Here is a 24,347-nt window from a genome sequence, read left to right on the forward strand (position 1 = left end):
CAGGGCCGGACCCGTGGCTTAGTGGTTAAGTGCGTGTGCTCCGCTGCTGGCAGCCCGGGTTCGGATCCCGGGCGCGCACTGACGCACCGCTTCTCCGGCCATGCTGAGGCCGGGTCCCACATACAGCAACTAGAAGGATGTGCAGCTATGACATACAACTATCTACTGGGGCTTTGGGGGAAAAAATAAAATAAATAAAATTAAAAAAAAAAAAAAAAAAAAAGAACCAAAACAGCACACAGATGTGATTCCAAAATAGAGATTTATTTATTAAGGATTATTTAGTTTCTCCATAAAAATCACCAATTGTTCCTCATTGGGTTTTTAACACACACCAATTCTTTTGGGGTTGCCTTGTTTGCCCCAACACTTTAAAAAATACAGCTCTTTTTAGCGCCAGGAAGGACAGTTAAGGCAGCGAAGAGGCATTTTCTTGGGTCTCAGCAGCTGAAGAGTTCATCCTCTCCCCCTTGAGAGAATACATGTGGTAGGTAGTTTCTTAGGTTGGAAAAGCTGTCCCTGAAGAAAATAATTATGCAGAAGAATGCAAACACAGTCATCTACAGTCAATTATTTGTGCCTGATATCTTTAAGATACCCCGCCCCCAATCATCAAAGGCTTGCTGGTTGGTTTCAGCTATAAAAAGACTGTCTGGAAACGACAGCAGGAAAGAACAGGCTCTGTAATGACAGTGCTCTGAGGCCGGGCTGTGCAAACCGCATGAGAACACACACCAGTTTGCTTAAAAAAAAAAAGCCCACCACAGGGGTCCTGTATCATTTTAAATCAAACCCTTCATAGTCCTTAAAATTCCCAAAACATCATTCCGCCAGATCCTCATAAGGACGGGCGCGGATTTTGAAAGTGAGGTGTAGGACACTGTCCCCCCAGAGTCACGCTCTGTGTGGGGAAAACCCCAAAAACCCTAGGACGTGATTTATTAGAAGCATTAATCGATTTTGACCACACTGGAATGAAGGGTGAAGTCAGTCTGTGCTGTGAAATTCCAAGGAGGTTCGGAAGGAGGATGGTTATTTATTGCTTCATTAGGATAGAACCCAAAAATGACTTAAAAAACCAGGGCTGTCCCCTGCGGCCCCCGGCTGCTTCGGGGATGCATGGGCAAGGGCGCCCCGGAGATTCACAGTGACTCAGGTGGCCTGTTCCCGCGAGCGGCCGCATGTCCCTCGGGGTGCCTACACCTTGTAGCTGAGCTCGGCGTTCATCTTGGTGTACATCTCATAGATGACGTCGATGGTGGCCGTGAAGTTGACCAGGAAGAGGCGGGTCTTCTCCAGGCACTCCTCCTCCGTCACGGGCTGCCCCTTGGAGAGTGCCTTCAGGAAGTCAGACTTGTAGGGGGCCGCGTACAGCGCTGCCTTGGGGCGGGCAGAGAGGAGGCGGCAGTGTCAGTGGAGTGGGCACCATGGGGTTCAGGGAGGGGACTCCCCCGAGGTCTGTGCTGGGCAGGGGTCGTGCTGTTCATGGCGTTGGAAGGGAAAGGAGAAGGCAAAGGGCAATGTGTGTTCCCTACCCCCTGAGGGATGGCAGACAGGACACCAGCTTTGGGGACAGACAGACCTGGGTTCCAATTCCAGCTTTGCCGCCGACTAGCTGGGAGCCTTGAGCAAGTTACTTAGCCTCTCTGAGCCTCAGTTTCCTCATCTGTAAAAGGGGGTGATAATGGCACCCATCTAATTGGGTTGCTTTTGTAAGGATTAAGGAGGTTGTGCAAAGTGCTCAGCACAGAACCGGACACACAGTAGGTGCTCAGCACAGAACTGGGCACACAGTAGGTGCTCAGCATGGTAGCAGGCACACAGTACGTGCTCAGCACAGAACCGGGCACACAGTAGGTGCTCACTATGGATGAGCCTCTTCCCTCTGGGGTCCCTGCTCTGGAGAAGATGAACTGCTGCTTCAGAAAACCCACGTTCTGAGCAGGGGAGATGACGCTGGGAGCACTAATCTGTGCTGTGCCTCCTTTGTCCTTCAGGGGGCAACACTTCCCCAAACTTCAGGGCTTCCCGACACTTGAAAAGTCCAGAGAATCAGAAATTCACAGAATTTCAGAGCCAGAAGGGAAAGGATACAATCAGATAAACGGCTTAGGCTACGAGTTGGATAGGGTGAGGAAATTACAAATAATAATATCACTAATAAAAATAGTAAGGCTTTGATTTACTGAGTGTAAACCGTGCGCCAAGCACTTTATACAGATTAACTCACTCAGTCTGCACCACGATGCTGTGAGGTAGGGCCTATTTCATGCCCATTTGAAAGATGAGGATTCTGAGCTCAGGGAGGTAGAATCCTAGCCCCTAGTTTTCTTACTGTGTGACCTTGAGCAAGATACTTAGCATCTGGATCAGTTTCCCCATCTGTGAAATGGGGTAAGGACAGTACCCACCTCCTGGTACATTTGTGAAGATTACAACCCACGGGCAGCCAGCCCTGGGCCGGGCACACAGGACACGCTGTTATTACTGAGGTGGTGGTCGTGAGGCCTTTGGAGGGAGCAATGCTCTGCGGGGGGACGGGGGTGCTTTCAAGGCCCACCAGGATGGGCCTGTCCCCAGCCCTGCCAGGGCAGATGGCCCAGGGGTCGCCCTGTTTCCCACCTGGTGACTGGCGGACCCGTCTGGACCCAGACTGGCTCCCACCCCAGCCTGCCCACGACCTGTGCCGCGTGGGAAAGAGACTGGCGCATCGGACCCTGGTTCTCGTGGGAGTGAGGATGGGCAGGCAGTGCGAGAAAGGGTGGCCACAACTGGCTGGGTGAGATGAGGGGGCAGCGGGAGGCAGGGTGGCCAACGACAGTGTGTAGGGCACCCGGGGGCCTCTCGACATCTCCCAAGTGAGCCTTCAGCCTGGCGACCCTGGGGGCCTCTCAGGTAAGAAGGCTGGTGCTGAAGCTCCCGTTTCCAGGAGCCCCGGCCATCGTCACCCCAACAGAAGCCACCAAGAGCCCCGCGGGCCAGTGTCCCTTCTTCCCCTCCCTGTGCAGGGTGAGGATCAAATCCCAGGGGCCAGTTAGGCCAGCCCACCATCCACCCGTGGTCCTCAGAGTCTCTGCCGTGGTTTCTCCCATGCCTTCTAATTGGGCCTGAGGACGAGGCACCTCAACAGAAAGCATGGAACACCCACAAGATCTCCCGCCACGGCCACAAATGGCGCTGGCACGTGAGAGAGGGGCCCTCAGGGCACCAGCCTCACCTCAAATAGACAGGGGAGCCCTCCCTGAGCCCAGCTGGGCAGACACAGGCTCCGAGGGGCCACGGCTAAGGAGGGGGAGCAGGGAGGGACCCCCTCAAGCCGGTGGTCCTCCTGGGCCTGGGGGCGGCTCACCTGGAAGATCTTCTGCACGACCCAGCCGTGGTACTTCTTGAGGGCCATCTCGTAGGCCTTGGTGGCATTGACGCGGATGTGGTTGGGGTGGTTCTCGTCACGCTCCCCGTCACAGATGCTCTGGAGGAAGACCTGGATGAAGCGGAGGCCCCTGCGGCCCAGAAAGGAGACGGCTCTTTAGGACGCCACAGGGTCCTGCAGGTGGGGGACCCTGATGCACTCTGAACTAAGCGCCCAGCGTGAGCCAGGGGTGTGTACACACGGAAGGTGGTGGTCATTCCTCAGCTGTTATCTCTACACTCGCTTCCGTGTAGTGTGACCGCCCGGCTCAATGCAGCCTCTCCCAAGCCCCTCGTCTACACTAGGCCTGGGGCCAGCCCCTGATCATGGTCCCTGCTGGGCTGTAAGGTCTACAAGGGCCTTGCCCACAACCGTAGCCACGTGGCCTCCATGGGCCAGCACGTGGCGGCGGCCATCACTGCTTGAGGACTGAAGCCATAGCGCTGGCCCTCAGAGGGCTCACAGGCCACAGACATGGACACACTGACGAGCCGGGCCCCGTGCCCAGGCTCCCCGCCTTTACCACTGCCCCGAGCCACGGTCTGGATCCTCCAGTGGCCACCTGAGCCCTTCCTCCAGGGGTGGGACGATGATTCAAGCGCCAGGAGGAGGGTGTGGGGTATGGCGGGGCCACCAAATCGAAAATCAGATCAGTGCCAGCCCTTTATCCACATCGTCTATCTCCTGCCCCCCACAGCCCGTGAGGCTCAGCTCAGCACCATCGCCCATTTCACAGAGAAGAACCCTGAGGCACCCCCGAAAGTCTCAAAGGCCAGGATGTGACCCCAGCCTGCCCCACCCCGTGGCTGGGCTCCTTCCTTCACTGTCCCCTCGAGGTCCCCGGAGGAGAGGCTCTGCTCCCTCCCTGCAGGGGGTGGGGATCAGGTTGGGGGCTCTTAGGGGCAAGAGCACGGGGCCCAAAGATTGAAGGGTCTCTTAACTTGATCACCTACGAGGTGAGGGGAATTCCTCCACACTTGGATCAGAACCCTCAACCATCAGGGAGCAGCCTGGAGTGTGGAACCGAGCACAGGGTACAGTCCCAGCCCTGCCCTGGCCAGCCACCCCCCAGGCCCTGCCTCTCCCCAGCCCCAAGGGCCCCTCCTCTACCCAGCAGCCAGGGTGATTCCTCCTCGAACCCCACTGACCCTGCTGCTGCCCAGCTTCGCGCTCCTCAATGGCTCCCAGGAGCCCTGATCAGGCTGGAGCTCACCCCTGTCCAGTCCTGCCTCGTCTCCCCCTGCTCCCGCCTCACATCCAGATCCCTGGCTGGACCAGACCCTCTTGGAGCTGCAGACACACCACGGCCCTCCTGCCCTCCCACTTCTGCCAGGCCTTGTCCTCCCAGGACCCTCCTGCTCAGTCTTGGAGACTCTGCTTGGCGTCCCTCCTCCAGGAAGCCCTCCCTGACCTCTCTGGGCTCCAGGCTCTGACAGCCTGCTGTCAGGATCTGCCCACCCGCCCAACACCCTGCCCAGATTGTGATGCCCTAAGAGGGGCCATGCCTTGTTCAGTACGGCCTCCCACACGCCCAGCACCACACACAGCACACAGCAGGTGCTTGTCACGTGGTCCCAGTCACCCGGCTCTGCCCACGTCCGATCTGGACTCCAACAATCTAACTGATCTGAACGTCACCGTCTGCCTTGCTCCTCCTGAGAAACCCCCAGAACCTGCCAATGGATGGACCCAGGGGCAGTCCTCATTCTGGGCCTGTGAGTGTCGTGCTGACAGACAAAGATGGGCAGCTCGGTGGGGGTGATTCCTAAAACACGCTGTAAGGGTGTTAATTACAGCCTACCTGCCGCCTAAGGCCCACTCGGCTGCACTCTCCAGGGAGCAGACTCTCCCTGTTCCATTTCACCAAAGTGGCGTGTGGCAGGGGTCGGGGGCTCGCTTCAGGGGATGGGGAGAGAGTCAGGGGGGAGCACCCCTCCTGGCTCCAAGCCCCAGAGGGCCACACTGGGAACATCCATGGGGCAGAGAAGGGGTCCCCGGCTTCATCACGGCTGCTGGGGGATATGGTGTCCGCATGGCTACAGGAGAATTCTGTAGCTGGTGGAGCAGCATGAGCTCAGCAAACAAGCTGCCTGGCCTCTCGGAGCCTCAGTGGCCCCATCTGTCAGAAGGAACAACCGTATGTCGCTTCCCAAGTTTGTTATGAGGACAGTACGTATAGTGGTTACAGGGTGTCAACTCTGGGTTAAGACCGTCTGGGTTCAGATCTTTTATCAGGGTACCCTGCCCCCAGCCCACAGGACTCTGTGCAAATTAGACAGAGCTCCTTCTCAAGATGCTGTATTTCTGTAAAAAAGCTGTCATGGTATACAAATCTACCATGTGCATGATGTGACCAGCCCTAGATAGGACATCTCTGTGCAGTGCAGAACCTGAACAACTGTGCTGGGCCACTCAGTACCAGCTCTGCCCCTGTGACCTGGGCACATGATTTGGCCTCTAGAAGCCCCAATGGCCTCCTCTGTGAGACGGGGATAATCACCACCCCTAACTCGCAGCGTATGAAACGCGATCAGGCATATAAAGAGCCTAGCACAGCACCCAGAGTATGCGCTCACTTGCTCTGCCTCTGATGGGACTGAACAAGGGCGCGTCTCCATCAGGCAGGCCTTGGCCACAGGGAGCCACTAACTTAGCCTTACACAAGAAGACAGCCTGTGTGCAAGAAACGGAAGCGACCTTCCTTCCCTGTCACCGTGGGGCCGTGACAGGGTTGATGTCCCCGCAGGCCCAACAGCCGCATGCACCCTGCCACCCGAGCCCATCACCTTTTCAGCCACATCAGCGCCAGCGTGGCCCCCACTTTGGGCCACTGTGCTCCGTACATCTCCTTCTCCACCTCCAGGATGTTCTGCAGCGTCCGGAACTTCGCCGGGTTGGTGTCATAAACGGCTTTGATTTTCTGAAATGGAGCACACGGGGTTCCCCTGGAAAGGCTGTCCCCACAGCCGTCCGGCCCGCGCACGGCAGAGGAGCGCCCCACCGGGGCCTCCCTCTCCGCCCCCAGCACCAGGCACGGCAGTGGGGCAGGTAGGAACCGTGCCCTCCATGACTTTTATTTATGTGGGGACGTGCAAACTGCTCCGCGGGCACTGCTGTATTTGATGCTCACGGCAACCTTCATGTTGCTCTGTGATTATCCCAATTCACAGATGAGGAAACTGAGGCTCAGAGGGGGGAAGGGACGTGCTCAAAGTCACACAGCTAGTCTCGGAGGGAGCAGGTTCCAGCACAGGCCGGCTCCAGAGTCCATGTTCTCCAACCACTACTGATAGCGCCTCGGACACCAAGGATCTGAAGTTTCGCTTTCTGAAGTGGACAGGTAGAAATAGGCTTTGAGGATTCAAAGATGTCCAGGGACCAGGCTCCTGAGTTGGGGCCAGGCACTTGGAGTCTGAATCCCACCTCTGCCATTTCCCTGCTGTGTGACCTTAGGTGAGTCCTTCAACCCCTCTGGGCCTCAGCTTCCTCGTCTGTAAAATGGGGATAATGACAGAACCAGCCTCCAAGGGCTGCTGGGGTGAAGCAATGAGATAATGCAGGGCGCCCAAGCCCAGGCCAGGCCCTAAGTAGATCCTCATGGGGAGAGGGGCAGTGGCTGGGGGGCAGCATCGGGAACTGATGGGGCTCGGGGAAGAAGGGAAGGGCTGGGCCAATGCACTCATAGACTGTGGAGGTTACTGCTTTGGTGGGGTGCATACAAGAAGCAGCAGGCTCTTTCTCAGGTCGACCCTTCAGACTGTATCCCAGGCAGGCTGTGACTGCAAAGGAGGACGAGAAGCTCAAGCCCTGAGTCAGGCAAGCCAGGGGTCAAGCCCGTTTCCCACCTCTCCTTCCTACTCCTCAGCCTGGTGAGCTTGCAGTGGGTGGCAGGGCACCGTGACCGGGGCAGGTGTAGATTCCTGACGCGGGTACCGGGGCTGCGGCTGCCGGGCCAAGTACGTACCGTGATGTTGCCACTTATGTCTGCCTTGATGGGAGTAAACACCGGGGAGCCGAGGCAGTCTGGGGACAAGATGAGAAGAGGGATTTAGATTCCCAACAAGGGTGATACTCAGGACCTCCACGGGCCACGGAGGCCTAGGGATGGGGGGGGTCACTTGGTGTGTTGAGGGAAAAGGAGAGTTGTTTACAGGTGTTAAAAAGGTTCATGGGCAAGTAAATTTGAAGTGCTGGCTCCAGATGAGACCAGTTTCTTACTGCAGGACTTGTCAGAGCCTTTAAAATGCAACTGGAATATCTAGGGGGCAAGCTCTTTTGTCCACAGCATCCTTTCTCCCTAGGACAGCGCTGTCCAGTAGAACATTCTGCAATGATGGAAATGTTCTATATCTGTATGTCCCATATGTGCCACATGGCTATGGAGCACTTGAAATGTGGCGAGTGTGACTGAGGAAATGAATCTGTAATTTTATTTAATTTCCATTCACTTGAAAGGCTACCGCTGGCTACTGTACTGGACAGCACAGCTGTACAGCAGCATCTCACAGAACTAAGGCTCTGAGAAGCCCATCCTGGCCCACAAGGCAGATCACTGCTAACTAACCAGCTGGGCAGGCGGCAGGTTGAGGAAACCTATGAGGTAGAAGTGGGGCCTGATTTACTCAAGACGACCTTCTCATTCACCAGCTTATGAGGAAGAAAGAGGCCCCATGGGTCTGAGACTCTGCATAAGAGCCCGGGAGAACACCCCAGCAATGTGATCCCTGTCACTGAACGGGGGACTGAAAGTCAGCCCCGGGACAGCCAGGGGTCAGAGCACGATGACCTTGGGTCAGACGCCCCCTCTGCACGCACTGGCAGTGGGGGCTTAGGCACAATCCCCCCCGCTCTCTGAGCCTTAGGTTTCCCATCTAGCAAATGACGAACAGAGCCAATCACGGAGGTGCTTCAAGGATGACTTGAAACAGTCCACTCCCAAGACACACATTCTGTTCATCTCTGGAATCGGAATGCTCTTAATTGTGTCCCCTTTCTCAGCAGTTCATGAAACAACGGTGCATCTTACAATGGGTGACAACCTCAAGTTGATGAAATGTAGACCTAGACACCGGCAGTGCCTGGAACTCTGGGGCTCCAGTGAAATGTGAGCAGCCTGCGGCCTGCCTCTCCTCCTCTCCCTCCTTTGTGACCCCCTTGGCGGGCTGTCACGAGGACCAGACACATCCCACGGGTCGGAGCTCCTTGCTGACGGCTCGGCCTGGAGGAGACACGCAGGGAATGGCTGCTGTCTCCCGAGCAGGCTCAGCATGGACTTCGCCCCCCGAGCCTGAGGACAGACAACTGTGCTTCTGCAGCACCTTCTTGCTGTCTGCACTGCTGGGTCCAGAGACCCACCAGGCCTGGTACAGAGACAGGGGACGAAGACAACTGAGCAGGCCACAGGCAGGTACCAAGCCCACAGCAGGGAAACCCAGCGCCAGCTTCCCCCTGCCCAGCAGGGGCGTCAGTGTGCAACTGCCCGCACAGGAGGGGGGACTGGGGGAGGGACAGGTGTGGGCTTAATTCCACTCAAGGTGACCCAGCACACCTGGCCAGCCATCTGGACCATCCTAATCGCAGCTGTTAAAAGATGTGCACGGGGGAAACAGCATTAGACCCTACAAATGAAATACCTTGTAACCCAATGGAAAGAAGCCGGGTTAGGGATCCAGACTGACTGGGTTTCAATCCTGGCCCAACCACTCCCCAGTTGAGCAAGTCTCCTCACCTCCGTGTGCCTCAGTTTCCTCACATGTAAATGGGGCAGTAATAGTACTTATTTCATAGAGTTGTCGCAGGAATTAGAAATCATGCATTCAACACACTCAGCAGAGGGCCCAGTGCACAAACACTCAATAAATGGACTTTGATCATTTTCATGACTTTGTATTATTACCAGGGTCAAGCTCCATGGTCCAGCAATGGTCATCCAGGTGTTAGCAGGCAGTCTGGGAAGCCCAGGTCCCCTGGAGCCTCTGCGGAGTGGGAACACACTCGGCCTGTGCCCCCTACCCCCTCCACTCTGCTCCTTCCCAGTGAGGCTCCTCGGCGGGCCCAGGGCAGCCGTCTTGCCCTGCTGCAGGCTCCCCGTACGGAACCCTCAGGCTGAGCAGCGAGCCCTCCCCTCTCAGCCCCTGGGCCTCTCCCAAGCGTGTGGGGGCAAATCCGCCTCCAGGGGCCATGATGGAGCCTCCCTAAGGCAGCCACGACAAGCTGCTCAGAGGTGCTGGGCTGCGGGTGAGGCGGCTTGTCCCACCCACTCCTGGGCGCTCTGGCCTCCCAGACAGGACTGCCAAGGGCATTAATGAGGAACTACTCCAGCCCCCCCTGCAATCTTGCCTGACATATCACTGACCTCATCCTGCAGAAGCAGACGTGGGGAGGTCGTGCCATCTGCCAGTCCTGGAATGTGTCCTCTCTCGGGACATTCATCTCTGGCTCCCCCAAAGGACAACACATTCTAGACTTAAATGATAACACCAGAGAGCCACGGTTTTCCTCCACTAGTGACTACTCCCCCCTGACAGTGCAGCCCGGGGTCACCAATTCCGACCCTCCCAGGGCCCCGCCAGGTGCCATGGATGGGCTGCGCGGGGACTGTCAAAACCCTCCAAAGGGGTGGCCGCTCCTCAGCTCCAGCCGATGGCTTTACATCCTTATCTTTCAAAATGTATGATGTCCTTAGATAGAATAAGGTGGACTGATGGACGGCGAGAGGGATGGCTAGGTACAGTGAGATATTAACGGTAGAATCCAGGAGGCAGGTGTATGAATATTCACTGTAAAATTCTTTCAGCTTTGCTCATGTTTGAAAATTTTCATAGAAAATGTCGGAAAAAAATATCAGTTTTTTTCCTGCTCATAAAATCATATTTCTTCCTTCTCCTTTTTCTCCGTTTCACAGTCACAGTGATTGTAGTTACCCGTGTAACCATTTGTTCTCCGCCTGTCTCGCCACACACGCGAGCTCTGAGGGCAGGGACCAGGTCGCCTCGGGGCCCGCTGTGGCCCTGGTCCCTGGCATGCAGCTGGGCTCCACTGGGTGCTCAGATGACTTCAGTGGTGTGATGAGTGAACGGACTGTGGGAAACATAACTCTTGAGGCATATTTCCTGCCAGGCACTTTTTCTATCCACCTGGTCATAGTTCAGGTTGACCCAAAGCCCTGGTGCTAAGTCCCCTACAACCAAGATGGCAGAGAACACGGGAAGGGGCTTGGGCCTCAGTTTCCCTGACTGTAAAATGAGAACACTCGGATCTCCCCGGAGGGCTGCTGTGAGGAACAGAGCGAGTGTCCAGCACACTGACTGTGGCTGTTCTGACTGCTACAGGTTGATTTTCCAGGAAAGCCTTCGATGGAGAACATGTGAAAGCAGGGCTTGGTAGCAGATCGCCATCAACCATGCACAGTGGTTTATTAGCTTTTCCCAACGATGCAGGCCATTCAACCTGCATTTTAGAGATGCGAAAAAACATTATTCGGCTTCCTGGGCTCTGAAAACAGCTCTTGTGCGGCTCTGACCGCCCCCCTGTGGACAGGGAGAAAGGCTTGTTGTTTTCTCTGTTCTCCTGACAGTGTGCTGGGCGGGTCACGAGGCCGCCGTAGTCAGCAGGTCAGCAGCTGTTACTGCGTGTCGTGGCCACCACACAGGGACACAGCTTCTGCTCAACTGTGGAGGGGGTATGTGGGGCCTGAAGGGCACTTCCAGAGCTGGGAGCAGAGCAGGAGCAGGGAGGGGCAGCGAGGCGGGGAGACGGACCCCAGAAAAGAGGGGCGGCGTGGCGGGGAGATGGAGTCCAGAACCCACTTCCATGCTGTAGCCAGAGGAGTCACCAGCAGGAAAGGCATCTCTGTGTGCTCATAAAATGCGCAGCATAGTCCGTTTGGGAGCACCTGTGAGCGGGGCCTCTTGTGAGGAGGGAGAAATACTGTAGCGCTCTGGGTTCAAATCTCGGCTCCGGCCTGACTTTGGACAAGGGATTAACCGCTCTGGGTTCAGGCCCCTCACTTTCCACAGCTGAAGCCTGCTCCCACACAACCCAGTGAAGGCTCTGGACTTCTGTTTGTCTTTGGTGCAGTTCAAGGGCCACCAGGCCCAGAAAAGCCAAGTGACTTGCCCAGGGTCACACAGCAAAAGCCAGGCACTCAGACACAACTGCAGAGGCAAGGCTGGTTCCACTCCTCCCTCCCTTCCTTTCTACAACGTTTCCATTGGTGTGAACTCAACCAAAGCAAGAGGACTCTTGCACCACATATCTATGGACAGCTAATCTTTGACAAAGGAGCCAAGAACATACAATGGGGAAAAGAAAGTCTCTTCAACAAATGGTGTTGGGAAAACTGGATAGCCATATGCAAAAAAATGAAAGTAGACCCTTACCTTACACCATACACAAAAATTAACTCCAAATGGATTAAAGACTTGAATGTAAGACCTGAAACTGTGAAACTTCTAGAAGAAAACATAGGCAGTACGCTCTTCGACATCAGTCTTAGCAACATCTTCTCAAACATCACGTCTGACCGGGCAAGAGAAACAATAGAAAAAATAAACAAATGGGACTACATCAAACTAAAAAGCTTCTGCACAGCAAAGGAAACCATCAACAAAACGAAAAGACAACCTAACAATTGGGAGAAGATATTTGCAAAGCATACTTCTGATAAGGGCTTAATCTCCAAAATATATAAAGAACTCATGCATCTTACCAACAAAAAAACTACCAACCCAATTAAAAAATGGGCAAAGGACCTGAACAGACATTTCTCCAAAGAAGATATACAGATGGCCAACAGACACATGAAAAGATGTTCAAAATCATTAACTATCAGGGAAATGCAAATCAAAACTACAATGAGATATCACCTGACGCCCGTCAGAATGGCTATAATTAACAAGACAGGAAACAACATGTGTTGGAGAGGATGTGGAGAGAAGGGAACTCTCATACACTGCTGGTGGGAGTGCAAACTGGTGCAGCCACTATGGAAAACAGTATGGAGATTCCTCAAAAATCAAGGATAGAACTACCATATGATCCAGCCATCCCACTGCTGGGTATTTATCCAAAGAACTTGAAAACACCAATTTGTACAGGTACATGCACCCATGTGTTCATTGCAGCGTTATTCACAATAGCCAAGACTTGGAAGCAACCTAAGTGCCCATCAAGGGACGAATGGATAAAGAAGCTGTGGTATATATACACAATGGAATACTACTCAGCCATAAGAAACGATGAAATCCAGCCATTTGTGACAACATGGATGGACATTGAGGGTATAATGCAACGTGAAATAAGTCAGAGGGAGAAGGTCAAATACCGCATGATTTCCTTCATTAAGTAGTAGATAATAACAACAATAAACAAACACATAGGGACAGAGATTGGATTGGTGGTTACCAGAGGGGAAGGGGGGAGGGAGGAGGGTGAAAGGGATAATTCGGTACATGTGTGTGGTGATGGGTTGTAATTAGTATTTTGGTGGTGAACATGATGTAATCTATGCAGAAGTACAATGATGTACACCTGAAATTTTTACAATGTTATAAACCAATGTTACTGCAATAAACAAAAAATTAAAAAAAAAAAAAAAGAGGACTCTTGCAGGAAAACCAGAAGATGATTTTAACTTCCAACACGTGGTGGCCTTTCTAATAATTTAAACTCAAGCTGGCCCTTGCTCTGGAAGGAGCGTGACGCGTTTCTAGCAGGTTATCCAGCCTCATTTATCCTACAGAATGCAGCACTGCCCCAAAATTACCTTTCCTGTTTTACCAGTTTTGTGGTTACCCCAAACTTGTTCTTTTATTGTTGTCAGCAAACAGGCTCTTTAAAATGCCACACAGAACCTGCCAGGGGGGAGGCAGGGAGCTTGGATGGTTTTCTAGTTCATTGTCTTACCCCCAGGGAGAAAGGAAGGGGTCTCAAAAAAACCAAAAAACAAAAGAAAAATCAGATACAATCCTAGCACCTTACTTAACAGGACCAGCTCTAATGGGCACAGATTCTACATACCGTCAAGCCTTGGAATTATTTGGAATACGTGGCAAATTGCCCTTTCTGTGCAGTGTAGGTTTTTCTAAGTATGTTACTCAATCCAGAAGGCATAAGGAAAAGACAAATCTGATTACACAACCCAGAAACCTTCTATATGGGGCAGGGGAAATTTCATCACCAATCGAAACCAAACAACACGGGGCCGGCCCGGTGGCTTAGCAGTTAAGTGCTCGCGCTCCGCTACTGGTGGCCCAGGTTCGGATCCCGGGCGCGCACCGACACACCGCTTGTCCGGCCATGCTGAGGCCGCGTCCCACATACAGCAACCAGAAGGATGTGCAACTATGACATACAACTATCCACTGGGGCTTTGGGGAAGGAAAAAAAGGAGTAGGATTGGCAATAGATGTTAGCTCAGAGCCAGTCTTCCTCAGCAAAAAGAGGAGGATTAGCACGGATGTTAGCTCGGGGCTGATCTCCCTCACACACACAAAAAATAAATAAATAAATAAAAATAAAATAAAAAAATAAAACCAGAAACCAACCTGATGGGGGCAAAGGGTTGATGTGTATAACAAACATCACAGACAAGACTATTATCCCCAATATGTAAAGAGCTCTTACAAACCAATAAGAATAAACAACAACCCTATAGAAAAATGGGCAACTCACAGAAGAAATGAAAAGATGCTTAATCTCAATAATAAAAAGAAAATAAAATTAAAACAGTGAAATATTTTCCATCTACCAAATTTTATGAATGCACCAGTTTTCTCTAGTTCAACCATTCTGGATGGAACTCATCAAAATGTAACACAAATGTCCCTGCTTTCATACAGCAAGCCATTCACAGTTCTCTAAACAGGGCCATCATCAAAAGTATGATTATGATAAAGGTGTGACCCAGCGGCATCACAGGCCTCCTCAACCCTTCACTAAATGGCTCTCCATGGGTGTTTTCGGGGTTTTTAGGACAGCTTTGAGGCAGTTTTTGAAAACTCCCCTTGACGGTTGATGGTCACTTCCTCTTGTTTTCTTTGCAGTGCTTTGATTCTGCTAGATACTTGGAGAGCAAATAGCCAACTGTGTCAGCATCACCTGCAAAATCAGAGGGGATAGGCCTCAAGCAAGCATTTTGTGCATGGCCTCTGTGACACTTCTGGCTGGACAAGGGGCATTTAGGGCGCCCTGCCCAGTCTTAGCCATAGTTCAGTTGGATGACATTGCCCCGAGGGCAGAATTCCCCGTGAGCCAGCAGTCACCGTGTGCCACGCAGGCTCAGACTCCTTTCCTCTTTTTCGGGCCTCATCATGGTTGGAGAGCACCAGTTGTTATGCTCTGAGCAACCGCTGCACATTTCTGGAAATTTCCACCCAAGCTCTGCCTCTTCACACAACCATCTCTGACAATAGGTGATGTCCCCGACCTTGGGCAACAAGGTGACCGAATTGCCCTCCCTGGCCCCCCTCTCATTTCGTCTCAGGCATAATTTTCACTCAAGGACAAAAGGCATTCTGTGTTTAAGACGCACAGTTTCGCTTTCAGCCTATGCGATTCAGGATGGGAACGCCTAACCCAGCCGTAAATACTAAAGGAGGAACAGGGCGCTGGGTCGGGGTGCTGGGAGCCTGGTTTGGGAGGTTCTATTTCAAATTCTTTTTTTTTTTTTTTCCAACAGCTGGATAATAAGGTTCAGTTGCTAAACACATGGGGCAGATTAACTTTACAGGTCCTGGGTTACAAGGATCATAATGGGAGGCACTCGAATTACAGTTGATGGAGATGAATCATTTATTAATCCACTGGGGTGCGTGCGTGTGCGCGTGTGTGTGTGTGCATGTGCTCAGTTTGCAATAAGGCCTATTTTTCAGGATAAGTGCCCTGAGAATGCCCACCTTCCGAAAACTAATTCCCCTCTAAATTCTCCTATCTAAAGAGGAAAGAAAGAATGTTTACAAAACAATCCCAAACGTGGCTTTTAAAAATCACCCCCATGACACGCCAACTCTCTTTGTCCACAATTGCGCCCTCTGGCAAAAATCAGCCTTGAATTGGGAATGCAGTTTGGGAAAATGATTTCTCTAACTTGTCGTGTGACTTGGAGAAATTAGTTAACCTCTCTGAGCCCCAGTTTCCTCATTTGTAAAATGTGGCTAATAACACCTCCTAGGGGTGTTGTGAGCTTAAACAAGGCGGTATAAAGAAAGGGCTTAGCACAGTCTCTGGCACCCAGTAAGTGCTCAATAAAAAAGAACGTATTCTTTATGTTTATTATTATTATTATAAAATATATCATCATTTTCATCTTTTCCAACAGGCAAAGCTTTTCTTTAGAGGAAATCCAGAAAATAATGATTCCAATGATTAAGAAATCTGAGAAGAAAGGGAGGCAGGGAGGCAGGAGAGAGAGGTAGGGAGAGAAAGTGATATCGATTGATTGATATGGGAAAAATTAGCAGGAATCCTCCAGTCATAAAATAATGACTTCAAATATATTCCAGACCATTAAAAAAGAGATCTCAGAAGACAGGGGAGAAAGGAACCCGGGGGCACAGCAATGCAGAAAATGAATCATTTCTGAGCATGGGGAAGTATGAGCTCGCTGCCTAACCACAGGGTGGAAAGCAGAGGTTTTTATAGGACCCTGGGGAGGGCTGATCCGCTGTCATGACTTTTAAAAGCTCAGATACAGTTAACACTATAACAATAAAAAAAAAAGGCCCTGATACAAGTAACACCGTAAGAATGTAACAAAAGGAGTTAACATCCACCCAGGTCATTTTAAAACTGAAACAATGAAACCTAAGACTAGAACCCAGCATTTCCACTCGAACAAGCTCATTGAAATAAGCACATTGTCATGCCAGATGGGAACTTCCTATCCTCCCTCACTCTCACCCCTAAACAGCAGGAAGGGGCCCTTTTTGCCCTGGAAGGGACTTGGAGCATGCTGGCCTCTCTTGTCGCAGGGCCAGCCCAGTTCAAAGCCCCATGGGCCACTTTCTAGCTGCATGACCTGACCTCAAATCCCTTCACCTCTCTGAACCTCAGTTTCTTCTTCAGTAAAATGATGCCAATTCCTGGGCCGGCTCCGTGACTTAGCGGTTAAGTGTGCGCGCTCCGCTGCTGGCGGGCCGGGTTCGGATCCCGGGCGCGCCCCGACGCACCGCTTCTCCGGCCATGCTGAGGCCGCGTCCCACATACAGCAACTAGAAGGACGTGCAGCTCTGACGTACAACTATCTACTGGGGCTTTGGGGGAAAAAATAAATAAGTAAATAAAATTATTAAAAAAAAAAGAATTTGAAAATGATGCCAATTTCTCCTAATTCATAAGGTCATTAGGAGGATTGAAAATGAGATATGGGCTAGTTCAATGCTTGGCACACGCGAGCCACTTAAACAGGGGCTATGCTAGCTATGATCGGGGTCATGTGTCCTATTTTACAAAGCCCTTTGTCATGCATTCTTTCCATTCCCTTTCAGTTTAACACTGGCTGGGCACCTACGCTTTGCCAGGCGCATTGTTGGGCCCTGGGAGGGCCCAGCTTCTGCCTCTAAGGGATTCACAGTGGGGCATTGTTCCTTCAAGCAGCCCTGTGCACCGGACACCACACAGATGAGGAATGGAGGCAAGAAGGAGCTAGATGGGCTAGCAAGTGACCAAGTGGACGCCTGGGTATTTTCCCTCCTGCTTCTCCATCCTGTTCCCTCCAGGAGCAGAGGCCAGACCTCAGACCTGACCTCAGGGCCAGACTTTTCTGCACACTGAGGATGAAGAGGATCCAATCACCATCACGGGGGACAGAACAGGCAGGCGCCATCGGTCTGTGCTCTGTGTTGGCCTTTGGATGTTATGAGGGTGCTGGGGCAATTCTCAGACTTAAGCAGCCAGGCAGCTCAGCTAGCAGTTGGTCACCAAGACCCAGAGACAGCTTCTTTTTGGAAATTCCTTGTTTCCCAAGAGCTGTGTGGCGAAAGGTGCTGTTTCTAAAGGTCTAAGCCTAGCTGTCCTACCTGTGCAAAGATTTTGGGCATTCGGCTCCAAAATCATTTTGGGAGATCACCTCCTTCGACCCTCCTGGGAGGCCCCGCTTCCCAGCTTTACAGTTGGGGCTGTATGCTCAGAGAGGGGAAGAATTAGCACGTGGACACAGAGCTCTGACACCCCAGAACCAGGACTCAAGCTCAGGGTGGTTCGGCTTGATGCCAGTGCCCGCGTTTCTTTGCATTCTTCTGTCTATGGTGTTCAGAGCATGGACTTCAGCGGATGACAGACCCAGGTTCCAGGCAACTTCTCCCTGCGGAGCCTCAAGACAGCCAACTCACGGGCTATCACAGAGACAGGATAACACAACTGGGCCAGCGGCAGCCCTCTCATCGGGAGTTTCTCGGCTCTTACTCAGGTCAGATGAGATCCCAAGCGTGATGCATCAGAACGACATCGGGCACACAGTAGGTGCCCCTAAAGGCTACTGAATCCTCACTTCCTACTTGCAAATGCACCTCCAACTGACGACAGGAGTCTGCAGGAGTTTCAAAATTGCAAAAGCCCACTGCAGAAAGTGTGTGTGTGGCTTCTTCCCCCTACAGGACATTGTTTCTTCCTCCTAGAAGTGTCCCTCCCGGACTCACAGTCTGTGTCTCGTCCCTACAGAATCCAGCTGTCAACAGACACTCAACCAAAATGATAACTAGCCTGCTATAGTAAGAGGGTGATGCAGTTTATCTTTCTTGGCATAGTCTATACAAAACCAAAAATAAACATATATTTGTATAAACTTTAAAGAAAGCAAACCCATTGGAGAGATGTGGTAGGTGGTCCCAAGTCCCAGAAGGTACAATGGGGGACTACTTCCCTCGAAGATGGGGAACTTCTTACTCACAGACCCGGGGTGCTGATGGGGCTGGCTCCCAGGTGGCTAGTGTGATGTCCCAGTTAGAGGAAAACTGACCTGTTGGGGCGCCTCCACTGATGACTTCCACATCCCAGTCATTCAAATTTGCACTCCAATAAGAAAGAGACATGGGCCCAGCTGGGCAGGCCAATTACGAGGCACACGCCTCAGAGGAAACCTGCACATCTGGTCTGTGGTTCCCAGCATCTTGGAAAAGTCACTGCGGTGCCAGCAGAGCCACTGGACTTCTTCAGCTAGGCAGGCTGGCTCCACTGGGGGTGGAGTAGGCAGGCTCAATAGCAAAAGCACTGCATAAGGAGTCCAGAGGCCCGAGTTCTAGTCTGGCTCGACTGGTCACTCAATGGCTGTGTGACTCTGAGCAAGTCACCTAATCTCTCTGGTCTCAGTTCCTTTGGCTGTAAAACAAAAAGATAATTCTGTGCTTCTGGGCTGCCACTGGCCCCCCAAAATAGAGCAAGCACTGAACCAAAGTGATGGAAAACCACTCTTTTGGGAGTTACTCTAGGTCTAATTAATGAGTGTCAGATACCTGTGAGGCCCCATTCAATGGACATCCATTTAATTAAGCTAAGAAGTCTGCATGAAGAAAAATCACCCCCCGATTTTGGATCTCAAGAACTGAGAGGTAGAAATCATTACCTTCAGCTCCTGCATCTTTGGTTTTCTCTCTCAACAGTGAGAGCAAACAGGTGTCATCTCATGCATCAACTCTAATTGACCCAGAGTAGCTGTGTTAAGAAAGATGCTGAAGCTGTGTCTAGATTCAAAGGGGAAAACATGACTGATTAATAATTTCTGCCATGGGTACAGCATATGAGTTATATATTTTAATTTGGTTGTGTATTTTAATTTAGAAAGAGAGAGAACAGTAAAACACTTTCAAGGAGAGCCCAGAAAAAATGAGAATGGAACCAAAAGCATTCACTTGGCAAATATCACTAGTTTACCAAGTGCTGGGCACTGAAATAACTCAAAGTGTCAGAATGTGATAGGTTCTATAGGAGTCAGGAAAGACTTTCCGGGTGAGTGACCCTTGAGCTGATTCCTTAAGGATAAGTGGAACCCAGCCAAGCAAAGGAAGGTGCTGGGCTGCACAGGAATGGTGCACCAGGCAGAGACTGACAGGGGTAAAACTCCAGACACAAGTGATGGCATGGTGCCATTTGTGGGGCTGTAAGCCATTCAGAAAGGCTACAGCACAGATTTTAAGGTGGGGTAATAGGAAGCCACGGAGGCTTCTGGGCAGGAAGTGACAAAACTAAGTGATATCTAAGTCTCTCTCTCCGTCTCGCCCCTTCCCTCTGCCCTCCATTGTTAATGCTCTAGAACTGCTATAAAACTGACCTAAAATACGAGCAAGCAGGCCACACAGAAGTCAGCTGCAAACTGATCAGTCAGAGGTGGGATCTGATTACCAGGTCAAGCTGGAGAAAGAAGATGGACAAAGGGCTGGCTTCAAGGTGGACATAGTAAAATCGTAGAACTGGAGAGATTCAAGCTGGAGATGCAGAGGAAGGGCTAGCCCAAGATGTGGATGCTCTAAGCCACATCTGACCTGCAGCCCAAAGAATCAGCATCCATCAAGCCCAGACCAACTCATCTGTCACAAACCATACGGGATGACAGTTGAAGAAATGTAGTTGCTCTAATGGGTTAAAAGCCTTCACACCCTTTGACCCAGCAATTTCACTTCTAAAAATTAGAAATAACCAAAGTATGCAAAGAAATATATACAGGATGTTCACTGTAGTGTTGTTTACTAGAGCAAAAAAAATGAGAAGCCATGCAAATGTCCAACAGTGGGGGACTGATTAAATCAATTACAGCCACATTCAAACAATGGAATTGTCATGGAAAGATGGCCATGCTGCATTGTTAAGTGGATTTTCCCTTAAAGGTACATTTTCCCATAAAGATAGATATAAATGAGTATGGAAGGAAAATACTCAGAAATGTCAGCAGAGATTTACTCTTTAAAAAACCCTACCTTGAAAGGTGGTGAGAGGATTAAGTGAACTAATCTACAAAGAATTCTTAGCACATAGTAAGTGCTCAATAAATGACAAGGAGGTTCTTATCATTTCTTCTTGCTCAATTTTCTTTTGAGAAAGAAATCTTCCTTGCAGAATTAAATACTTTTTAAAAACACAGCTTTCAGCCCATTGCCATATTTATGTCCAGAGCAGTCGTTCTCAATCAGGAGCAATTTTGTCTCCCTGCAGATATTTTTGGTTGTCACAACCTGGGGAGAGGGGGTGCTACTGGCATCTAGCAGATAGAGGCTGGGGACGCCACTAAACATCTTACAATGTGCAGGACAGCTGTCACCACAAAAGATGATCCAGCACCAGATGGCAGCAGGGCCAACCACTGGGCTCCCTGATTTGGAGGGAACTGCCACTGCAATGCCTTTCAGATTTCCTGTGTCCCTTATCCCAGACCTGCTCCATTCAAGAGACACAGACACCACCCAGATCATCCAGGTGACCGGACACTCCCAAGATCTAGACAAAGCCCCCGTGTTAGAGCTGACAGTGGATCTCAATCGACCCCTGAGTCCAAGAGAAAAGCCCCTGGTGGGAGCATCTCCTAAAACTTAAACTCTCAGGAGAAACTCTCCCCTCGGAAGAGCATAGTGGTTCAAAGTGGTTTGTCACATTTTTTGAGAGTGCTGAGAATTATCCTCTGTGGGCCGGCCCACTGAGGCTTCTGTATAAATGGCACTTCTGTCAACAGATGTGACAGCCCACAGCACCCAGCTCGCCGCAAAGACAAGGGTCCTTTGAGACCAGGGAAAGGGAGGAGGGGATGTTCTCAGTCCTGGCACTAGATCCCTGCTGGCCCCAGCTGCCACCATCCCCTTTCCTCTAAAACCAGCAGGATAATCGTATCAAATGAAGGTGCCCCCAAATGCAGAACTGATGGGCAACATTGCTGAAGATTAGAGAGGAAAAGGCCACAGAGCTTAACTCGGAGTTTCTCCACCTCAGCACTGCTAACATTCGGGGCTGGGTCAATTCTTTGTGTTGGGGGCTGTCCTGTGCACCGTGCGACGTTTCTGCAGCATCCCCGGCCTGCACCCACTAGATGCCAGTAGCTTCTCCCCGCCACCCCCCCACCACAGTGTGACAACCAAAAATGTCTCTAGACATTGCCAGATGTCCCCTGAGGGGCAAAACAGCCCTCCATTGAGAACCACTAGCTCAAACAGATTCTGAATCCTTGTCCAGGGGAAGCTGGCTCTGTCTTGCAAATGTTCATGGCACCAAAGAGGAGAAAAAAAGACAGAAAAAACTGTCACAAAAATAAACAACTCTCAGTGCTAAAGCCAGTTAGCTTCCAAGCCCCCTACCTGGAGATTCAGGGTTATCGATAATAATGGTGATATCGATAATAAGATGTTCTGTACATTCAACAATTACTGACTGGGCACCAACCACGTGCCAGGCACTCTTCTGGGTACTGGGGATGCAGCAGTGGACATAAAGGACCAACACCCCACTCTGGGGTTGTTTACCCAGGTCTGAGAATCATACAAACCAGGCAATTGCACTCTCTCATGGTGATTAATCATCTACTAATATGAAGGAAGCAAAATTGGACCCAGGGACTTACACCATAAGCATTCCCCCAACAGCTAAGATCTTTCCGGCACTTAAGGCCTCAGAGCTTTACACACACCACCCCACTTACTCCTTGCAGCTGGCCTAGGAGATCAGCATCCCCATTTCACAGATGGGGATACTGAGGCTCAAGAGGTGGAGGAGGAGAGCTGGGATGCGACTCCACGGAACCACAACCACCCCAGAGCTCCCAGCACCGCAGGAACTACTGCCCACAACAAGCCTTGATCACCCACCCACTTGCCCTGGGTGCCCAATCTCTTCGGTCCAAGTCAGTATTAAGGTTCCATCAGTTTGTAGGTTTCAGCTGGACTCTGCCCTAGGGACTGGTGTCTTCCTGCAAGATCGCCAAGGGAACCGGCAGGGCAGGGCACTGGGCAAGCCCGCATGGAAGAGGAGAAAGCACAGGCTCAGGTTGCATCCTTCACCCAGGACCCAAAAGGCAAAGGGCAGGGGCAGAAAGTATTGTCTTCTCTTTCCCATTTTCCATCCACGGCCTGGGCTGCGCTGAGGGAGGGGAGGAAGGAGGGTCTGAAACCAGCTTAGGGACCACCTTCCCAGTGTTCCTGTGACCTTCCTTGACATGACATATAGGGGAGGGGTCTTCTTCTTTTAGAGCCCAAACTGAGGGAGGAATTCATGCTCTATGTCTGATGTCACCCCACAAAGCAGATCCCCTGGTCCTGACCCCTGTTCTAAATGGAGGAAAATCTTCAGGTGGTTCCCCCTAGAAAGGGGTCCTAGAGTTTTGTGACTCCATCTTCAAAACTCCCCTCCTCACCCTGCCCGGCTTCCTGCCCTGGGAGAGTGTGTGTGTGTGTGTGTGGGGGGGTGTCTTTGGTCTGGAATGGGGGGATTCTGAGGGAAGAAGGTTCACAAGGTCCCACAAGGGAGAGGCTGGCAGAATTTAAGGAAAAAAGAGGGTTTGTGAAATGGGAGGATCCATTTTAAGGGGAGAGAGTTGAGAGCCATTCTGAAAGGGAAAAGGGGAATGATGAAGGACTGGGATGAAGGACTACGGGGGAGAAGGGGTGGGATGCTTTGAGGGAGACGGAGGATTGGACAATTGGGGATTTGGAAGAGTAAGGGGCGTTTGGGGGAGATGGACGATTGGGGAGCCCAAGGGAGTGGAGGATTGGGGGGCATGTGAAGGATGTGGTGGAATGTGAGGTGTCTGGAGATGAAGGACTGGAGTGTCCAGGGGAGATGGAGGATTTGGAAATGTCTGGGAAGATATGGAGGGTGTGACATGTTCGGGGGAGAGAGGATTTGGGGGCGGCCCGGGGTGGGGAGAATTTGGGGTGCTTGGCGGGAAAGGGGATCCTGGGTGCCTGGGGAAGTAGGATTTGGGGTGTCTAGGGGAGGGATGTTTGGGGATGCTCAGGAGGAGGAGGATTCGGGTGCGTCCGGGAGCGCTCTGGGGCCGGGCTGAGCGCCGGCTCCCCCCTTCACCCCGGCTCACCGAAGAAGGGCGGCAGGTGGGACACCGCCTCCAGGAAGGGCCCCGTCTCGATCTGCTTGTCCGCGGGCAGCGGCTTCAGCAGGTGCTCGGCCAGCAGCGCCATTTCGGGGTCGAGGCCCGCGGTGATGCCCCAGCCGGCGCCGCGGGCGTCCACGCCGCCCCCCGGGCCGCCGCCGTCACCGCCGGGGCCGTCACTGCCGCCCGCCGCAGGCCCAGGGGACGCCAGCGTCGCCACTTCCGCCCGCGCCGCGCCCGGCGTAGCGAGCGCTCAGCGCCGCCCGCCGGCCGAGCGCCTAAGCGGCCCGCCGCGCCGCCCCGCCCCCGCCCGCCCCGGACCAATCCGCGCCCGCCGCCGCGCCCGCCCGCCCAATCCGCGCCCGCCGCCGCCGACCTCCGCGCCGCCATTGGCCGGGGGGCGGGGCCGGCCAGCCCCGGCTCGGAAGCGCGCGGAATCGTGGGTCCAGGTCAGCGCAGGAGAGCCGCTCCCAGGTGAGCCTTCCCCAGGTGTATTTCCTGCCGCCCGCGGCGGGGCGCCCTCCACGCAGGCGGCCCGACTCGGGCCGGGTCCTCGCCTGATGGGGGCGTGGAGCTGCCCAGGTCACAGCTCACAACCCACCCACCAGCCCAGGTTACAGCCCAACCCAGCCAGAGCCCCTCAGCACACCTGTTTCCCCCCAAACAGAGCCTATTCTCCAACAGCCCCAAGTGATCTTTTGGACACTGCTTACTCGGGTCCCAATTCTCTTTAGCCACAACCAGCGGGGACGCTTGATTCTTCTCTTTTAATGATCTTATACCTGTCGGACACTGCTCAAGTCACAAGTTAACTCAGCCATGCTTAACTAGGACTTTCATTCCCGAAATCTGGGGACCAGTCTGACCTCAACAGTCTGATGGTACCTGATGGACCTAGCCCAGTTTACAATCCAACTC

General features: G+C 52.3%; 1 protein-coding gene across 1 annotated transcript; it reads right to left on the bottom strand.

Annotated features, from left to right (window-relative positions):
- Nucleotides 1-245: 245 nt before the first annotated feature.
- Nucleotides 246-23,607, bottom strand: GLTP (glycolipid transfer protein). The gene is made up of 5 exons (XM_087424086.1): nt 23,415-23,607; nt 7,374-7,432; nt 6,196-6,329; nt 3,350-3,500; nt 246-1,380 (listed from the first exon to the last, which is right to left on the bottom strand). The coding sequence occupies exons 1-5, from the start codon at nt 23,515-23,517 to the stop codon at nt 1,198-1,200; spliced, it is 630 nt and encodes a 209-aa protein (XP_087280212.1). The 5' UTR covers nt 23,518-23,607; the 3' UTR covers nt 246-1,197.
- Between the last annotated feature and the right edge of the window lie 740 nt (nt 23,608-24,347).

The sequence above is a fragment of the Ceratotherium simum genome, chromosome 35 (assembly GCF_057802395.1).
Source record: "Ceratotherium simum simum isolate JZ-2026a chromosome 35, ASM5780239v1, whole genome shotgun sequence".
NCBI lineage: Eukaryota > Metazoa > Chordata > Mammalia > Perissodactyla > Rhinocerotidae > Ceratotherium > Ceratotherium simum.

Bases quoted from the DNA above. Each gene is read 5' to 3' on its own strand.
- GLTP (XM_087424086.1), bottom strand. From the start codon at position 23,517: ATGGCGCTGCTGGCCGAGCACCTGCTGAAGCCGCTGCCCGCGGACAAG. The intron at 7,433-23,414 runs GTGAGCCGGGGT...TCTTGTCCCCAG, and splicing joins CCACCTGCCGCCCTTCTTCG to ACTGCCTCGGCTCCCCGGTG. The intron at 1,381-3,349 runs GTGAGCCGCCCC...GCCCGCCCCAAG, and splicing joins TCGTGCAGAAGATCTTCCAG to GCAGCGCTGTACGCGGCCCC.